General features: G+C 42.2%; 1 protein-coding gene across 1 annotated transcript in view; it reads left to right on the top strand.

Annotated features, from left to right (window-relative positions):
• Positions 1 to 20,540, top strand: part of LOC122453014 (cytoplasmic aconitate hydratase) — a 66,062-nt gene that overhangs the window by 15,818 nt on the left and 29,704 nt on the right. The window contains exons 2-4 of the mRNA XM_043486813.1: positions 10,177 to 10,295; positions 13,918 to 14,086; positions 15,647 to 15,784. Of these exons, the coding sequence (XP_043342748.1) occupies positions 10,199 to 10,295; positions 13,918 to 14,086; positions 15,647 to 15,784 (404 nt within the window). The 5' untranslated portion in view covers positions 10,177 to 10,198. The remainder of the gene's footprint in view (positions 1 to 10,176; positions 10,296 to 13,917; positions 14,087 to 15,646; positions 15,785 to 20,540) is intronic.

The raw sequence follows: 20,540 nt of genomic DNA on the forward strand, positions 1-20,540 counted from the left end.
ACTAATTTGTTTAATTTTTAAGATTTCACATAGGTTATTCTGGGTCTTATTTTTTAATTGAGTTGTTTGGGTTTTTTTTTTTTTTGGTATTGAATTGTATGAGCTGTTTATGTATTTTGAATTTTAACTAACCCTTTATTGGTCATATTATTTGCAAATATTTTCTGTCATTCCATAGGTTGTCTTCATTTTGCCAATGGTGTCCTTTGCTGTGCAAAAACTATATATTTAGGTCCTGTGATTTATTTTTATTTTTGCTTTTGTTTCCTTTGCTTTAGGAGGGACAGGCCCAAAAATATATTGCTATGGCTTATGTCAGAGAGTGTCCCAGTGATGTTTTCTTCAAGGAGCTTTATGGTTTCTGGTCTTATATTTAGGTTTTTAATCTACTTTGAGTCTGTGTATAGTATTAGAAAATTCCCTAATGTTATTCTTTCACACGTAGCTGTCCAGTTTTCCCAGTACCACTTATTGAAGAAAGTGTTTTTTCTGCATGTACATTCTTGCCTCCTTGATTGTAGATTAGCTGACCGTCAGTGTGTGAGTTTACTTCTGAGCCCTCCATCCTCCCCTGTTGATCTATGTGCCTGTTTTGTGCTGTTTCTGTCTTGTTATGTTCATTTGTTTTATTCTTTCGATTCCACATGTAAGTGGTAATATATTGTGTTTGTCTGACTTCTTTCCATCAAGTCTAGTTGGTACAAATGGCAAAATTTCATTCTTCTTCATGTTGAGTAGTATTCCATTACACATATATATTCAGTTCATTTCAGTTGCTCAGTCGTGTCCGACTCTTTGCGACCCCATGAATCGCAGCACGCCAGGCCTCCCTGTCCATCACAAACTCATGTCCATCGAGTCGGTGATGCCATCCAGCCATCTCATCCTCTGTCGTCCCTTCTCCTCCTGCCCTCAATCCCTCCCAGCATCAGGGTCTTTTCCAATGAGTCAACTCTTCGCATGAGGTGGTCAAAGTATTGGAGTTTCAGCTTCAGCATCAGTCCTTCCAATGAACACCCAGGACTGGTCTCCTTTAGGATGGACTGGTTGGATCTCCTTGCAGTCCAAGGGACTCTCAAGAGTCTTCTCCAACACCACAGTTCAAAAGCATCAATTCTTCGGCGCTCAGCTTTCTTCACAGTCCAACTCTCACATCCATACATGACCACTGGAAAAACCATAGCCTTGACTAGACGGACCTTTGTTGGCAAAGTAATATCTCTGCTTTTTAACATGCTGTCTAGGTTGGTCATAACTGTCCTTCCAAGGAAGTGATTTTGTAGCCCGAAAAAATAAAGTATGACACTGTTTCCACTGTTTCCCCATGAAGTGATGGGACCGGATGCCATGATCTTAGTTTTCTGAATGTTGAGCTTTAAGCCAACTTTTTCACTCTCTTCTTTCACTTTCATCAAGAGACTTTTTAGTTCCTGTTCACTTTCTGCCATAAGGGTGGTGTCATCTGCATATCTGAGGTTATTAATATTTCTCTCGGCAATCTTGATTCCAGCTTGTGCTTCTTCCAGCCCATATGTATGTTATATATATGCGTATATAGATATAGATATATATATATATCTCATATATCATATCTTATTTATCCATTCATTTGTTGATGGATACTTAGGTTGCTCCCATATCCTGGTTATTGTAAAGAACACTGCTTTGAACGTTGGAGTACATGTATCTTTTCAAATTAGTGTTTGTGTTGCCTTTGAAATATATACCCAGCAGTGGAATTGCTGGATCATATTTTAGCTCTGGTTTTAGTGTTTTGAGAACCTCCATACTATTTTCCACAGTGCCTGTGTCCGTTGACATTCCTACCAACAGCATATGACGGTTCCCTTTTCCCACATCCTGACCACCATTTGTTATTTGTGGTCTTTTTTTTTTTTTTTTTCTCCCATGAAAAATAGTTATATTATTAATTCACCTATCTTGCAAGATTATGAGATTGAGTCTTTTCCTTTTTTTTTAATACTATATTTTTTTAAATTTTAATTCATTTATTTTAATTGGAGGCTAATTACAATATTGTGGTGGTTTTGCCATACATTGACATGAATCCGCCATGGGTGTACATGTGTTCCCCATCCTGAACCCCCTCCCACCTCCCTCCCCATCCCATCCCTGTGGGTCATCCCAGTGCACCAGCCCTGAGCACCCTGTCTCATGCATCCAACCTGGACTGGCGATCTGTTTCACATATGATAATATACATGTTTCAATGCTGCTCTCTCAAATCATCCCACCCTCACCTTCTCCCACAGAGTCCAAAAGAGTGTTCAATACATCTGTGTCTCTTTTGCTGTCTCGTATATATGGTTATCATTACCATCTTTCTAAATTCCATATATATATGTTAGTATACTGTGTTGGTGTTTTTCTTTCTGGCTTACTTCACTCTGTATAATAGGCTCCAGTTTCATCCACCTCATTAAAACTGATTCAAATGAATTCTTTTTAATGGCTGAGTAATATTCCATTGTGTATATGTACCACAGCTTCCTTATCCATTCGCCTGCTGATGGGCATCTAGGTTGCTTCCATGTCCTGGCTATCATAAACAGTGCTGCGATGAACATTGGGGTACATGTGTCTCTTTCAATTCTGGTTTCCTCAGTGTGTATGCCCAGGAGTGGGATTGCTGGGTCATATGGCAGTTCTATTTCCAGTTTTTGAAGGAATCTCCACACTGTTCTCCATAGTGGCTGTACTAGTTTGCATTCCCACCAACAGTGTAAGAGGGTTCCCTTTTCTCCACACCCTCTCCAGCATTTATTGTTTGTAGACTTTTGGATAGCAGCCATTCTGACTGGCATGAAATGGTACCTTGTTGTGGTTTTGATTTGCATTTCTCTGATAATGAGTAATGTTGAGCATCTTTTCATGTGTTTGTTAGCCATCTGATGTCTTCTTTTCATGATAGCCATTTTTATTGGTGTGAGACTGGTTTTGATTTGCAAAACCACTGACATTGTGGTCTTGGTTTGCGTTTTTCTGATGAGAAGCCATGTTGAACATCTTTTCATGTGTCTGTTAACTATCTGTATACCTTAACTTTATGTCTTTTTTTATTTATTCACTTATACAATAGTATGTGAGTCTGCTATTTACATCTATAGGATTGATTTGACCTTACTCCTCTGCCTCTCTTGGAATAAACTAGTCATCCAGAACATCCAGATGGTTAAAAACTTAACCACAAGTTGTTTTCCCAAAGTTTGGCTGTCAGTTAGTTCTCTGGAATTTTGAATCATAGAAGGTTCAGTGAATGATTATAAAACTAACTCAAGAAAGTGCCAGAAGACTGTAATATGTCTAAGTAGTGCTTTTCTAACTCTATTTATGTAGGATTTTACGTTGTTGTTTTTTCCCCCCTTCCAGGGAAATGTACTTTTAATTGGAAGGAAAATCAGATATGTTTTCTTCCTCGTTCTGCCACTTAGAATCCTATGACCCCCAGGCTATCACCTTTTTAGGGCTTCTGTTTCCTCATCAGGGAAATGTTAGTGATATCTAAGGTTCTTTCATGAAGGCTCAACATTCTCTGATTTATCTCATTACATCCTCAGCATCTACTATGCTCACCTAGGGCGTGGTGGGCTTCCCTGATGGCTCAGACGGTAAAAGAATCTGCCTGCAATGCGGGAGACCTGGGTTCAATCCCTGCCTGGGTTGGGAAGATCCCCTGGAGGAGGACATGGCAACCCACTCCAGTATTCTTGCCTGGAGAATCCCACGGACGGAGGAGCCTGGTGGGTCACAGTCCCTGGGGTCACAGAGAGTCGGACATGCCTGAGCGACTGAGCACACGCACACATGGTGATGGGTTCATGCCGCGTGGCAAATGCACAAGCGCAGGTGCCTCTCCAAGTCTGCGTGTGTCCCAAACTGAGGCCAAAGGTCAGTTGGCAGCAACGTTGTCTGTGGCTGGAGAGGATCCCTGCACTGAGCTTTTTACAAGGAGCACAGGTCACTTGGTAAATGCCTCAGATCTGCCCACCCATACCTCCTGTTTAGTATTCTTAGTGATTTACTTTAAAATTCTGGTGTCCAGCACTCCCTGCCCCACTCCCACTCCTCCATGTACAGAATGTACCTGTAAGGATCATGCTAAGTGACCCAGCTGGTATTTCAGGATGGGTTAGCTTTGAGAAACACCATTTCTCTACCAAACAATTATCTTTTCTTTCAGAATGTTCACAGATGTAGAGTACAAAGGTCTCTTTTTGGATTCCTTTTGTTTAAGAACGGTCCCTGGGTCCCACTTGATTCAGAGGCAAAGGTCAGCAGTTCTGGCCTTCTCAACACAAGCGTTTAGGAAGGACAAGTGCTGAATGAGCTGCAAACTCGCTGCTTAAATATAACATTTCCCCTGCTTTCCTTTCTTTAAAAAAAAAATCTCTTTTCTGCTTTTCTTTTCCTCTTTTTATCCTTTGCCTCCATGCAGTACCACCTTATTCGGTGGAACGGAAGAGGCAGCAACCCGAACATATTTCCATGTATACACTAACCTTTCCTCCTTCCATAAAAGAAAAAACCCAGGATAACACTCCACTCTCTCCAAAACAATCCTGTTTGTTCATTCCTCTCTTTTACTAGTACTGAATGGGAATTAGGTAAAACAGAGAAAAGGGAACAATGCGGAGTAGAGAGGAAAGGAATGGAAACAGTGGGGCCTGTGGTTTCTGTGACTGTGGAAGCAGACAGGATTCCCGGGCCAGTTGGTGGGCTTTCTAGCAAAATCACAGATCCCGCAGTAATAATACTCGAGGCTTGGGGATGGGGTTTGAGGGTTCTGGCGAGGGTCAGGCAGACCTACGTATATCCCTGATGCCTAGATTCTACTCTGGTCTGGCTTGTCCCCAAGGCAGAGATCCTTCTCCTCACACCCTGCTTGGAATGTGGTCACTTTGGCTCCCTCTTGGGGTTCCTGAAGCACTGGGAACTCCTATAAGGTCATTTGAAATACAAACGATAGAGTGAGTGAAACTGTGGAGTGGCTCTGATTTCCAAAACCCTCCAGGTTTAAAGCAGGTGTTGGGGGAGGGGGGCAGGGAGTAGACATTTCCCAACTTCCAAGCAAAACCAGTTTGGGGTTGCAAAAACACAGCTGCTCTTGCTTTCCACTGACCTGGGGCTCAGAGTGGCAAGGGACATGTGGCAATCAATGCCCGGCCCAGGCCGCTGTGCTGGCTGAGCCCTAGAAAGAAGGAAAGGCAACCGTCATGTTCAAAACTGAGGCATGTAGGAGGATTTTGCAGGCCCACAAGTCTCCTGGCTTTTTATCAACACTAGGGCTTGCTTGGTGGCCTCCAGCCAGCACCTCCTTCAGATGAGGAGTTGCCACACCTAGAGAGGTGGCCCCAAGGAGCTGGTAGAGAAAGCCAGAGATCAAAGCCTCCCTCTGCCTCTAACTGGATGTATGCCCTGTGGCGAGCTATCCATGTCTCAGAGCACAGTCTTTTCTGCTGTAAAATGAGAGTAATGATAGGCTGAAATTTACAGAGTTGTGGCCAGGGTTATAGAAGATGGTATGAAGCCAATGGTACATCCTGATACTTAGTAATTAGTAATTGGTTTGTCTGTCTCCTAACTTCTGCAAGTAAGATTTCCTTCATTTATGGACTGAAACTAGATAATTATTTAGTTTTTAAAGAAAAAAGGATGTAGATGGAGAGTGCGTTACACAACATATTTTCTACAAGAGCCGCACTGGTCACCATATGTGAGTGAATGAGTGAAAGTCGCTCAGACATGTCTGACTCTTTGCGACCCCATGTACTGCAGCCCGCCAGGCTTCTCTGTTCACGAGATTCTCCAGGCAAGAATACTGGAGTGGGTTGCCATTTACTTCTCCAGGGGATCTTCCCAATCCAGGGATCAAACCCGAGTCTCCCGCACTGCGGGCAGATTCTTTACCATCTGAGCCACCAGGGAGACGTATATACATCCTGAAATGCCAGCTGGCTTTGTAGGGTGGTAGGAACAGCAAGAATCATGTAAGACTTCCAGAGTTCTGCTGGGGGCATCTGTAAGCTGTGTTGAATCACTTCAGTCGTGTCCGACTCCTTGCAACCCCATGGACTGTAGCCTGCCAGGCTCCTCTGTCCATGAGATTCTCCAGGCAAGAACACTGGAGTGGGTTGCCATGCCCTCCTCCAGGGGATCTTCCTGACCGAGGGATCGAATGTGCATCTCATGCCTTGTGCATTGGCAAGTAGGTTCTTTACTGCTAGCGCCACCTGGGAACCCCACATTTGTAAGCGTCAGGGGAACAAACTGACTCGTTGAGTCCTCACCGCGTCATGGCAAATATGAATACAATTTAGCAACTGGTTTGCCCATAGAATTTTGGCAAACTGAGCCCCTTTAGGGCTTGACAGAGAAACAGGAACGATTCAGTGTGACTTAAGACTTTTTATAGATATGACCTGCCCACCATGCCTGGTTCAGCAAAAGGTCCCCACCTCTTCCAGAGTTTCCTTGCCCAAGTTTTCTCTTTAGTTTCCTACCATTCCTCCAAAACTCCTGCCAGGCTGAGTGAGAACGCAGGTCAGGGCTCGCCCATGGGCGTGTTTGGTTGGCCGTCATGGTGCAGGCCCACTCAATCGTTTCGTTTAGGAAAATTTAGTTACCAACATTTGTAAATCAAGAGAGTTTGGGTGGAAATCCAGATTGCCAGCCTCGCTTGAACACCATCACACCGGGCTGGCATTCCTGCATGCCGCCTGTGGCTGGAGCCAAGTGGGTGCTGCTCCCTTGGCTGGGCAGACAATGCCTGAGCTGCCTGGCCGGGCGCTGCCTGCTTCCCTTGCTCAGGGCCCCTTCCTGAACTGGGGTGGTGCTTTGGTTTCATTCGCCGCCACCTTACACATCTCCCTTCCGTGGTACCTCGCTGCCTTCTGAGCCAAGTGGGCGCTCCTCACCTGCCCCTCCACACTGTCCAGCAATGATTGTCACACCGGACACCTGCCGGAGACACCCGGGAGATTACTGGATCCTGCTGCTCCCCCAGTCCCTTCTGATTCAGCAGCTTGGGGGGCAGCGGTGGGACCCAGGAGTGTATTGTTAACAAGAAGGATCCCCAGGTAATTCTCCTGCAGATGACCTGGGGTGTGTACTTTATAAATAGAGTGGCAACATGCCCCAGTGTCCCCTGCTGGCCTTTCTTTAGTTTCAGTTCCAGAATTCCTAGAGAAGGCAGGCACTTGGCCTTCAGTCTCCCCCACCAAATGGTAACTCCAGCAAAAACCACGTGGGACGAGACTTCCACGGCGGCCCACTGGTTAAGACTTTGCCATCCGATGCAGGGAGTGCTGGATCCATCTCTGGCTGGGGAGCTGGGATCCCACATGCCTTGAGGCCTCCAAACCAGAACATACACAGCAGAAGCAATACTATAGCAAACTCAATAAAGATTTAAAAAAAAAAAAAAAACCACGTGGGTCTGGGGGAAAGAAGCCTCTCCTAGCAACAAGGTGCTGGTCAGACCCGTCCCCTGCTCCCCTACACAGACACACAGACACCCACACCCACTCACACACACTGTCTGTCACACACACATGGCTTTCCACTGCATTCTCTCCTGTCCACTACAGGTGCCTGGGCCATCCTGGCCCTCCCGCACGGGGTGCCCCAGGAAGGCAGGGCTACTCCTCAGTCAGCTGCCTCTCATCAGAACGGCCCAGCACTGGACTTCAGAGTGAACGAACACATTCTCTCTCTCAAGAAAATGAGTTTTTAACTCATTTTCAAACAACTTTATTTGTACTCAGTTTAAAATGCAAACAATACCAAAGGATATACGATGAATGTGAGTCCTCCTCCCAGTCCTGACTTTCAGGCTTCTGTCCCTCTTAAGGGGCTTCCCTCGTGGCTCAGACAATAAAGAATCTGCGTGCAGTGTAGGAGACCCAGGTTTGATCCCTGGGTTGGAAAGATCCCCTGGAGAAGGGAATGGCAGCCCACTCCAGTATTCTTGTCTAGAGCATCCTGTGGACAGAGGAGCCTAGCAGGCTGCAGTCCATGGGGTCACAAAAAGCCGGACACGACAGAGCAACTTTCACTCACTCATTCCCTAAAGGAACCATCTGTTTTGTGTCTTGATGAAAATACGGGCCTGTCTCTGGAGACAAGGCCCACTGTCACTGTTCATCCTCACAAACAGTTGTTTTCTCTACAAACGGTCCTCGATTTACAATGGTTCAACTTACGATTTCTTTTTTTACCACTTTGGTGCAAAAGCGATAGGCATTCAGTAGAAACACACTTTGAATCTTGAGTTTGGGTCCTTGCTGGTGCTAGGCGGTACCGTACTCTGCTGTGATGGTGAGGAGCTGCAGCCGCAGCTCCCAGTCATCACGCCATCGCTGGGAGGAACAACCTCACAGCCATTCTGTACTCAGACAGCCACTGTTTCTCGTTTTCAGTAGTCAGTACATTACATGAGATATTCAACTCTGTGTTAGGTTATCTTGCCCCACTGTAAGCTAGCGTAAGAGTATCCGCGGTAGGCTTGGCTAAGCTGTGATGTTCAGTAGCTTAGTACATTAAATGCATTTCGGCTTACGGTATTTCCAATTTATGATGGGTTTATTGAGATACCGGAGAAGGCAGTGGCAACCCACTCCAGTACTTTTGCCTGGAAAATCCCTTGGACGGAGGAGCCTGGTAGGCTGCAGTCCATGGGGTCGCTAAGAGTCGGACATGATTAAGCAACTTCACTTTGACTTTTCAGTTTCACTCATTGGAGAAGGAAATGGCAACCCACTCCAGTGTTCTTGCCTGGAGAATCCCAGGGACGAGGGAGCCTGGTGGGCTGCCATCTAAGGGGTTGCACAGAGTCGGACACGACTGAAGCAACTTAGCAGCAGCAGCAGCAGTATCAAGATACATATCTTTTCATTTTTTTCATTTTATAATAATATGTTGATCATTTCATATCAGTCATCTGCAAAATAGGTTGAACTTTTAAATATTTATTCATAAAACCTTGGATTAAGTAGGGAAATTTTACTATTCTTGTATAATAATTAAGACAGAAGAATGGACTGATAAGGATTTTCTCCAAAGAGGTAGATCTAGAAACCAAGTCTTCCAACTCCTACCCTGGAGCGTTTTGCTCTAAGTCGTATAGTTATTTGAATCGCTGTTTATCTGTATGGTGCAGGCCAGATCTTTTTTGTTCATCACTTACAATTTATTAAAAGATACAGGAGAAATTCTGCCCAGAGCTGGGGTAGAGGGTCCTCTCCAGACTTATTGGGAGTTTGGCCTTTTATACATACATCAGGTACCTTATCCACCAGGTACCTTACAGAGAAGGCAATGACACCCCACTCCAGTACTCTTGCCTGGAAAATCCCATGGACGGAGGAGCCTAGTAGGCTACAGTCCATGGGGTCGCGAAGAGTCGGACACGACTGAGCAATTTCACTTTCACTTTTCACTTTCATGCATTGGAGAAGGAAATGCCAGCCCACTCTAGTGTTCTTGCCTGGAGAATCCCAGGGATGGGAGCCTGGCGGGCTGCCGTCTATGGGGTCGCACAGAGTCGGACACGACTGAAGTGACTTAGCAGCAGCAGCAGCACATACCTTAAAGATTCCTTGATGTGAACACAGTCTTGCTACTGTATGTAAAAGTGAGTCCAGAAGACTTCTAACTAACAAGTTTATTTAAAATGCTGCAGAGGCAGTTACAAAAGAAAACAGCTGTTTCCAAGCCCGCTCTTCCAGAGTTCAGGCTTTATATGGTTGTGCAATGTCACCTGCTCCAGACCTCTTACCTCCTATCAAGCAAAACATGAATCCAGCTCAGATGTTCATATGTTTTCGATTTCCCATGTGACACCTCCTTCATTTCGCTTTTTCCTCATGTCTTATCAGTGCAATCATGTTGGAAAGTTGTAGATATAAGACAAAAGAAGTTTGTGATTGTATACTCTTTAGAGGTGAATGCTAGCTTTCACAGGAGCTTCACAGAGGTCATTTTCTTTGCTAAGAATATCATTCTGGTATTCGTGTCCCACCTTCCCACTACTCTGAAAAGATAAGTGATTTCTTGAAGTCAATGTGTATCATAATTGTTAAAGAGGGCAAATACTCGTTGGAATAAATAAGATCCAGCTTTGAGAGTAGAAACTTAAATTTTCTCTGTCCTTTTCAGGGACACGTGGTCATCAGGAATCATGAGCAACCCATTTGCACACCTTGTTGAGCCTTTGGATCCTGCACAACCAGGAAAGAAATTCTTCAATTTGAATAAATTGGAGGATTCCAGATATGGTAGGTACATGGCTCTTTGATATAAATGCTCTGATAGCAATTGGAATATCAGTTGCATAATAAGTAAACTACCTAATAAATCTGCCTTTAGGAGAGTTGGAAGAGGGAGTAGCAGAGAATGGCTGAATGGTCTTGGATTAACCACACAAATACACACACACACCCTTCTTACATTGCTCATTTTCAAGTAGATAATGATTATATACATGTAACATTTATATAACACCTGGTATAGAGATTGTTTGTACATGTATATTATTTAATGTAAATAACAAGCCTATCAGGCTACATTCAAAAACATTAAAAAGTCCTGAGGAAGCTGAGGCCCAAAGAGAGTCAGTGACATGAAATAACAACTGTATAGGTAGTAGGCAGCCAGGGGCAACAGTCAGGCTGCTGGGTTGTGGATTGCCCTAGAGCGAGCAGTTTCAGCAGACAGCCTGGGGAGCCCTGCGCTCCTGGGCTTCCTCCAGCATCAGTCAGCTCCAGCCAACAGCTCCAGCAGGGCCTTTGCCCAGGCCCCCAGGTGGAATGTTGACCAGCACACCCAGCAGCCAGTGAAGATTTACACGCAACGAGAACCAGCAGTGGATAAGCCAGGGCACTGGGCCTGTCCTCCAGCTACATGGAACAGCTGAAGGGCATGTCCCTGCTAGTCAGGGCCTGACAAAACGTGGTCCACTGGAGAAGGGAATGGCAAACCAATCCAGTATTCTTGCCTTGAGAACCCCATGAACAATATGAAAAGGCAAAAAGATATGACACTGAAAGATGAGCCTCCCAGGTCTGTAGGTGTCCAGTATGCTACTGGGGAAGAGCAGAGAAAAAGCTTCAGAAAGAATGAAGAGGCTGAGCCAAAGTGGATAGGACGCCCAGCTGTGCTGTGTCTGGTGGTGAGAGTCAAGTCCGATGCTGTAAAGAACAGTATTGAGTGGGAACCTGTGTTAGGTCCGTGAATCAAGGTACATTGGATGTGGTCCAAAAAGAAGTGGCAAGAGTGAACATTGGCATTTTAGGAATCACTGAACTAAAATGGGACTGGGAGAATTTAATAACGATGACTATTATATTGACTACTGTGGACAAGAATCCCTTAGAATAAAATGGAGTAGCGCTCACAGTCAACAAAAGAGTCTGAAATGCAGTACTTGTGTGCAGTCTCAAAAATGAGAGAATGATCTCTGTTCGTCTCCAAGGCGAACCATTCAACATCACAGTAATTCAAGTCTAGGCCCCAACCACTAATGCCAAAGAAGCTAAAGTTGAACAATTCTATGAAGACCTAAACAAGACCTTCTAGAACTAACAACAACAACAACAAATGTCCTTTTCATCATACGGGACTAGAATGCAAAAGTAGGAAGTCAAGAGATACCTGGAGTAACAGGCATGTTTGGTCTTGGAGCACAAAATGAAGCAGGGCAAAGGCTACGAAAGTTTCGCCAAGAGAACATACTGATGAGAGCAAACACCCTCTTCCAACAACGTAAGAGACAACTCTACACGTGGACATCACCAGGTGGTCAATACCAAAATCAGTTTGATTATATTCTTTGCAGCCGAAGATGGAGAAACTCTATACAGTCAACAAAATCAAGACCTGGAGCTGACTGTGGCTCGGACCATCAGCACCTTATTGGAAAATTCAAGCTCAAAGAAAGTAGGGAAACCACTTGGCCATTCAGGTATGACCTAAATCAAATCCCTTATGATTATACAGTGGAGGTGACAAATAGATTCAAGGGACTAGATCTGGTTGACAGAGTGCCTGAAGAACTATGGACGGAGGTTCATTACACTGTACAGGAGGTGGTGACCAAATCCATCCCTGAGAAGAAGAAATGCAGGAAGGCAAATGGTTGTCTGAGGAGGACTTACAGATAGCTGAGAAAAGAAGAGAAGCAAAAGGCAGGGAAAGATACACCGAACTGAATGCAGAGTTCCAGAGAAAAGCAAAGAGAGATAAGAAAGCCTTAAGTGAGCAATGCACATAAATAGAGAAAAAAACAATAGAATGGGAAATACTAGAGATCTCTTCAAGAAAATAGAGATTCCAAGGGAACATTTCATGCACAGATGGGCACAATAAAGGACAGAAACGGCAAGGACCTAACAGAAACAGAAGAGATTAAGAAGAGGTGGCAAGAATACACAGAACTGTACGAAAAAGTCCTTAATGACCCAGAAAACCACGATGGTGTGATCACTCACCTAGAGCCAGATTTCCTGGAGTATGAATTCAAGTGGGCCTTAGGAAGCATTACTACAAACAAAACTAGTGGAGGTGATGGAATTCCAGCTGAGCTGTTTCAAATCCTAAAAGATGATGCTGTGAAAGTGCTGCACTCAATATGCCAGCAAATCTGGAAAACTCAACAATGGCCACAGGACTGGAAAAGGTCAGTTCTCATTCCAGTCCCAAAGGTTAATGCAAAGGAATGTTCAGACTACCACACAATTGTACTCATTTCACATACTAGCAAGGTAATGTTCAAAATCCTTCAAGCTAGGCTTCAGCAGTATGTACATCTTCCAGATGTACAAGCTGGATTTAGAAAAGGCAGGGGTACCAGAGATCAAATTGCCAACATCCACTGGATCAAACCAGTCAATCCTAAAGCAAATCAACCAGGTGGTCAATGAATATCCAATGGAAGGACTGATGCTGATGCTGAAGCTCCAGTTCCTTGGCCGCCTGATACTGATTCACTGGAAAAGACCCTGATGCTAAGAAAGACTGAGGGCAAGAGTAGAAGGGAATGACACAGGGTAAGATGGTTGGATGGCATCACTGACTCAATGGACATGAGTTTGAGCAAACTCAGGGAGACAGTGAAGGACAGGGAAGCCTGGCGTGTTGCATTCCATGGTGCTCAGTGTCAGACACAACTTGGCAACTGAACAACAACAAAAAGATAGCGGGAGAGATGAAAACACAAGCCTTTTTGTCCCAACTCCTGTGTTTTTCTGCCTTTGTACTCTTGCCTTTTCTGGATAATACTAGTGAATAATTCTTATGTGTCAAGATGAACCACTTCTTTTATAAGCAAAATAAATTTTCTTAAAAATTACCATTGTCTTATTCTAAAAAACATGGTTACCAATGACCATACTCCATGGAGTTTAGTTGTTTATTTCCTTTGAAAGGTATATATGACTATTCTTTGGTCTCATTTTAATCATTGTAAAAGCGTTATTTTCTCATTTTTTACACACTGAGGTTTCATAAGAAATACTACTCTATATATGTGTGTGTGTGTGTTTTACTAACAGTAATACAGCAAATTAAATAATCTAGACTGATTTCTTTCATGATAACTTAAAGGAAGCTCTGTTGCTGGATTCCAAGGCTAGGCAGCCACTGGTTATGAAAGAATTAACTGTAATATTTTATTTCTGCCTAGGCTATAGGTATTTTCTAATAACTGAATGTCTCAAACCCATTCAATATTGTTATATTTCAAATCATTGAAATCAGTTTGAATTTACTCTCTTTCCCTGTTGAAAGACTAGAGGGGATGTTGCCTGTATCAAGTTTGGATGGAGATTGGCTTTAAAGAGCTCTGATAATAAGATGTCTCATGGTTTTTTGTTTTGTTATGCTTTCTCCTTTTATTCCTAGGATCCTTACCATTTTCTATCAGAGTTCTCCTGGAGGCAGCCATTCGGAACTGTGATCAATTTTTGGTGAAGAAAAAGGATGTTGAAAATATCCTGAATTGGAAGGTCATGCAGCATAAGAACATAGAAGTGCCCTTTAAGCCTGCCCGAGTGATCCTGCAGGACTTTACGTGAGCCTCGTGTCACCTTACTCTTTTCTCTCCCTCGTCAGCCTGTAAAGAAGGCTTTTTAAAGGCAAAACCAAAAAAACAACACAGTGATTGTGAGATTTTTCACTCAATATTCAGAGACACTTGAAAGCGAAAGAGGGCGTTCATCCCAGATGGCAAGAGATAGTCTCAGGGATGGTACTCACCCACCTTTTCCAGTGGTGGAGGTCATTGTCCTTGGTCTTGAAGATCCTAGTCCTCAGTGTACTAGCAAAAAAGTTCAAAGAAACAGCATGAAGTGGAACTGTCTTAGAATCTTTTCTCCCCCACATCCTGTCACTCAGGGAGCTAGGTTTTTTGTTTTTTTTTTTAACTTTTTTTTTTTTTTAATTTTTATTAGTTGGAGGCGAATTACTTTACAATATTGTAGTGGTTTTGGCCATACATTGACATGAATCAGCCATGGATTTACATGTGTTCCCCATCCCGATCCCCCCTCCCGCCTCCCTCCCCATCCCATCCCTCTGAGGGGAGCCAGGTTTTAAACAGCCATCCTTGGAATGTTGATATGTATCACCAGAGGGGAGATACATAGTTTGCAAGGCCTGATGTGTTGCTGTTAAGTCTCTGCTCACATCCTGCTAGTCCGAAGAACTGCTTCCGGTCACAGCCTCACTTTAAAAAAAAAAAATTATGTATTTATTTGTTTATTTTTGGCTGCACTGGGTCTTTATGGCTGCCCATGGGCTTTTCGCTGCAGTGGGCAGGGAATACTCTCTAGTTGTGGTATGCTGGCTTCTCCTTGCAGTGCCCTCTCGTGTTGCAGACCACGGGCTCTCAGCCCGTGGGCTTCAGGAGCACTGGCTCAGCAGTTAAGGCACACGGGCTGAGTGGCCTTGTGACATACGGGATCTTCCCGGATCAGGGACTGAAGCTACGTCCCCTGCATTGGCAGGTGGGTTCTCAATCACTGAACCACCAGGAAAGCCCTTCACAGCCTCATTTTGAGACAACTACCTTTTCATTTTTTTAAACAATGTTATTTTATTACTTCTGGAGACCAAATTTCATTTTTTTAGAGGATGACTACTCATATTTTATTCTCTAATATAATAAAAAGGAAGGATGCGCTTAATATAAACTTGATTCACAGCCTGCTTCTCTGAGTTATATCCATTCCTTTAAATTTGGCCTGAAGTTGAAGGTTGTGATCTGTATGTCTTGCCCAGGTCTTTGTTAGCCCACCATGTGAGTAGGGAACAGTGATAGCAGAAAAAGTTCCAAAGTTTTTAAGTGCCAGCTTTCTGACAGTTTCTCTGTGTAAACCACATTGGTTGTAAACTTTAATGCAGGAGTAAAATTGCATATAGAGGTTCCACTCAGCCATGACGCTCATTACTGATGTGATTTCCACTCAAGGAAATGTATTTTAGCAGCTTTCACTTTTCTGACATCCATCATTTGCTCCGCTGGTGAGACAGCCCTCTTGCCAATATTTTCAGCAGAAACAAAAGCTGAAAAAAAAGATGCATACCACTTGTTTAATAGATTTGTTTTCTGCTTAATTCTCCCATTTCTTAGGGGTGTGCCAGCTGTGGTTGACTTTGCTGCCATGCGTGATGCTGTGAAAAAGTTAGGAGGCAATCCAGAGAAAATAAACCCCATCTGTCCTGCTGATCTTGTCATTGATCATTCCATCCAGGTTGATTTCAACAGAAGGTGAGAGACTAGGATGAATATTTGGGTTTTCTGCTTTGTGCAAAATCTTGGAGTATAAGTCTTTCTTGTGTGTGTGTATATCGTTAAATAAAAGAAGAAAAATCTTTAAAAGATATATTCAGAAAAACTCAAAACTTACTATATATTTTCCCTTGAATTTTTTTTTTTTTTTTTAGTGATGGGGACATTAATCTTCTTTTTCTTTCTATTTACTTCCTGCAGGGGAGCAGGCTGTGTTTTAAGCTTGAAATTTGGGTGAAAAACACTAACAAATTTCTGCCAGGAGAGTTTGTTAGTACAAGTATGTGTGTGACCTTAAAAGAGTTTAGGTGTTTTGTTTTGCTTTTTCTAACCACCGGATCCTTATTCCTCTTTTGATTCCAAGTAATTATTTTATATCTAGTCATCTCTGCCTCTCCACATGAGTGTCCATAATGTCTGTACCTTTCTTTTCTTTTGTTCCTTCTACTGTTCGGGATATCCGCTTCTCTCTTCCTGCCATAACCCTACCAATAACCTACCAGTAAAATCTCAGTGGCAGTAGACGATAAAAATTTCTCTTACATGGCTACCAGTTAGTTGGGAGGTGAGCTAATCTCAGCTGAGGTTGGTTGGGCAGCTGTGCTTCACCCAGCCGTGACTGGGTTGACTGCTTCCACTGCACATCTGCAGGGCAGCGGGGCCTGCCCCGTCCTCTGCGGGCTGCTGTGGGAGCCCAGGCTGAAGGAGAAGGCAGCTGTCTGGGCATCACAGAGGCTGGAGAGAGCAAGCGGGAACCTGCAGTATCTCTCAAGGCCTTGATGAGGGACTGCCATCTGATCACTTCTGTTCACAATGACATTAATCAGAGCAAGGCCCGCGGTCGAGCCCAAAGTCAGGGGTGGAGGCATACACTCCAGTAACTGCAAGATTACTCAACAAGGATATGAATACAGGGAGGGCAGCCAGGTACTGCTAGAAGGCTGACACCTTCACCTAGAAAAGTAACTAAGTAAAATTATTTCCAACTTTACATAGAACCTTAGTTAAAAAGAAATAACTGTTCTGCATACAATGCTGCGAAAATTAAATCTTTGGTAGAAAAAACAGTACCTATGATTGAAAGCATTAATATTTTAAAAATTAAATCATCAAACATTTAAAAGAAAATGTAACTTTATACGTGTCAAATGTCTTGATGAGAAAGACTTTTCTCAATTGAGAGGCAGTGAATGAAACAAAGGCACAATAACTATAGATGTAAGGACTTCAAAGTTAACAGGAGGTAACTTGGAAATATTTTCAATAAAGAGTTAATAACCTTAATATATACAGAGTATGTGTAACCTATTTAAAAAAAAAAAGAAAAGAAACAGTAAAACCCAGCAAATAAATGGGCAAAGGAAAGTAGACATTTCACAGGAAATGGAAATGGTAAACAGTATATAAAGCCTTTTCAACTTTATAAGTAATAAAAAGGTAAGTTAAACCCTTGAGATACCATTTTCTCTTATCAGCATAGTTAAGATTAGAAAATAAATGTTATTAATTATAAAGGTGTCATGATGGAGACACTTTTATACACTGCTGATAGCGCTAGAAATTAGAAATAATGAAAGCACTGTGTATTTGGATCCTTAGAAATTGCCATATCCTTTGAAATCCCAATAAAAATCCTGGGATTTACCCTTTATAGATTTGTGAAATTCAGCAGAAGCTTAGTGACTAAATAGTGATTCATGTCAATGTATGGCAAAAACCACTACAATATTGTAAAGTAATTAGCCTCCAATGAATAAAAATAAATAGAAAAAAAATTAAAATTAAAAATAAATAAATAAAGTATTGTTTATAATAGAGAAAACCTAGAAGCATTCTAGGTGTCCCAACAAAGGAGAGTGATTTATTAAATTACATACATCCTTAAAATAAATATATTAAGTAACCTTTAGGGTTATATATAAATCCTTAATAACGCTTGGAACATGCTCATGTGTTAGCTCAAGGAACCAGGGAGAAATGGCCTGTGTAGAGTGATCTCAGCTCAGTGAAAAGCTAGGCAGAGATTAAAGAATTGGAAAGAGAGGTGCGAAACTGCTAAGCGATTGTAACTATTCTTTATTTTTACAATAAGAAGCTGTTGTTTTTATCATAGAAGTTCATTTAAGAATGTGAAACCAACCGCACAAAGGGGGAAAAAAAAAACCCAAAACCTTTATTTGCTTCCTTGGCAATTTAAGTGGGTTCCATATAGCCTTGAGACAAATGTAGAAACTGGTCATTCTCAAATTAGTATTGACAATATCCAAACCAGAAAAATTCATGAACAGAGAGAAATCTGCTTTGTCTCCTGAACTGTCGGTTCTTGGAACAAACAGACTGGATACTTGCCAGCTCTTTCCTTTCCTTTGGACTCTAAACCCATCCTTAGGTGACATGTCTTTTTTTTTTTTTCCCCTTAAATTACATGAGCTCAATCTAATATTTTTATTTCAAATGGAAGAGTTAAAAATACACAAACTATTGTCCTATTGAAGAGTAAGTATGTTTCCTAAAGTCCCACTTCAGAAATGAATAAAAAGTAAGCTCACAAAGGCAAAGGAGAAGAGGGTGGCAGAGGATGAAATGGTTGGATAGCATCACTGATTCAATGGACATGAGTCTCAGCACACTCCGGGAGATAGTGAAGGACAGGGAAGTCCATGGGGTCACAAAGAGCTGGACATGATTTAGCAACTGAACAACCTCCTCACAAAATCATTCTTGAAGACTTATCTTTCTTGAAGACTCTCATTGGCCTGCATGGATTTACCTTTATATCCCTGGCCTGGAAGGTAAAGGTACTGGTGGAGACAGAATTGCAATTGTTTTAATGTCTGAAGTTATTTGACTCAAAACTCAAAGAACTCCTGACTCTTAAGTAGGTAAAGAATCTGAATCAGCACTGAGTTCAGTGTGACTTGGCTTCCTCTTTAAGCTGTGACATCTATCAACTCTGGTTTCAATTTTTGATGGACCTTTTTCATTTACGCTGTAATACTGAAAATATTGTTTTGAAAAACGCAAAGTCCAAGGTTGAGCTTTGATCCAAAATGATACCCAAATCTAGCAAACACTTTTTTTCTTTTAATTCGAGAGAAACTTCTGTGAGAAGCATTTTCCTTGCTAGTGTTTTGTTTTTATTTCTTGAGTTTGGTTTTGCAATTTGACCTCCCAGTCTGTTTCCTCATTTTTGTAAGGAATTAAACGTGATATGTCTCAACTTTTGTGGAACTCTGTGCTGCGGGCTTATTTCCAGCTATTTCCAGAAATGAACTAGTATAACTGGGTAAGGGGTGGTGGGATGGTGAATTTTCTCAGTTAAGTATTTCTAAGCTCTTTCCTTTGTTTGAATATTAGTAATTGGCTTCACACTATCTTTAGGAATCAAGAGTCTAACTAATGCATTATTATAATGTTTTTCAAAGTTATCTCAGAAATAACCTTTTTTAAAATCCCAACAAGAATATAGCCGTTTCCAACCAGATTTCAAGAATGTCCGAACTATTTCCTCTATAAATATTTTCTGTGAATTTCTGGAGTACCATTAAATGTAATACTCAGAAACTTTGAACTACATCCAGATCTGATTTCAATTTATGTAAATAAGGAGACATTTCCTCTTTAATCTGTGAGGCCATTCACATTCAGAGATCTTATTAAAAACTCACCAGATTGGGTAAATCTAGGACAGTTCAGAGTGGTAGACAACTCTGAATTCTAGGTCTGTTTATTCATTCAAATAACTAGAACTAAGTTAAAGAAAGAGCCAAGGTTAGTATGAAAGTTGTTCTGTTTTAGTGACTAAAAGAGTTGTTGTTGGTGGGGTTTTGTTTTTTTTTTTTAAACTTAGAATTAACATATCGTAAAGCAGCCTAAGCATTCTGGCTTCTGCTTGTCCTGTGACTGTGTCATTCATATCAAACTGAATCAAAAACCCAAAATTCTGTGGGTTAAATGGTCTTCTTCCAGTCCTGCTTCTGCTGTAAGGAGCTCTGACATCCTTCTAGAGACAGGAGGATGAGGCATAATGACTGGGAGTCCGTGTGTATTCAGAGTACAGCAGAAGAGATGGAGCAGGGCCATACATGATTAAGAATAATGTTCCAAGATGCCTTTCCTTTTTTTTTTAATTAAAAATAATTTTATTTAACAGACCTATTGTGTGCCAGTATTTGTTCAAGAAGCAGGTTAGTCTCAAAAAGCAGAGAGATTAGAGAATGCATAGATTGAATGCAGTTAGCAAGTGTAGGAACGAAATCACTAACTTGGAGAGTTGGGGGGGTTCTTCCAGGAGTATCACTTGATCTAGGTCCCCAGGCATGTTTACCACAAGGAGCTGGAAGGGCATTCTACACAGAGAACAGAGCATGTGAAGGCACGAGGAAAGTGTGGTATGGGAGAGTATGAAGGCCACAGTGCAGCTGAAGCTGAAAGTTTGGACTGGAGGATGGGAGAGAGTGCATGAAGGAAGTCTGAGGTCAGACTGAAGGACCTTGTTTTTTAAAGAAAGGGATTTGTACTTTATTTAGAAAATGGGATCCCCTGGCAAATTCAACATGGGTTGTAACGATCTTTTTTTTTTTTTTTTTGAAAACCAAATTCTGGTGACAGTACAAAAGATAGGTTGACTAGATTGAGAGAAACTGGACAGGAGGCTGTTTCTGGAATAAACACTCTGATAGCAGTTGGTACTACGTGGGAGAAGAGATCTTTAGATGAGGGATGGACAGACAAG

This window comes from Cervus canadensis, chromosome 14, assembly GCF_019320065.1.
Source record: "Cervus canadensis isolate Bull #8, Minnesota chromosome 14, ASM1932006v1, whole genome shotgun sequence".
NCBI classification, from domain to species: Eukaryota; Metazoa; Chordata; class Mammalia; order Artiodactyla; family Cervidae; genus Cervus; species Cervus canadensis.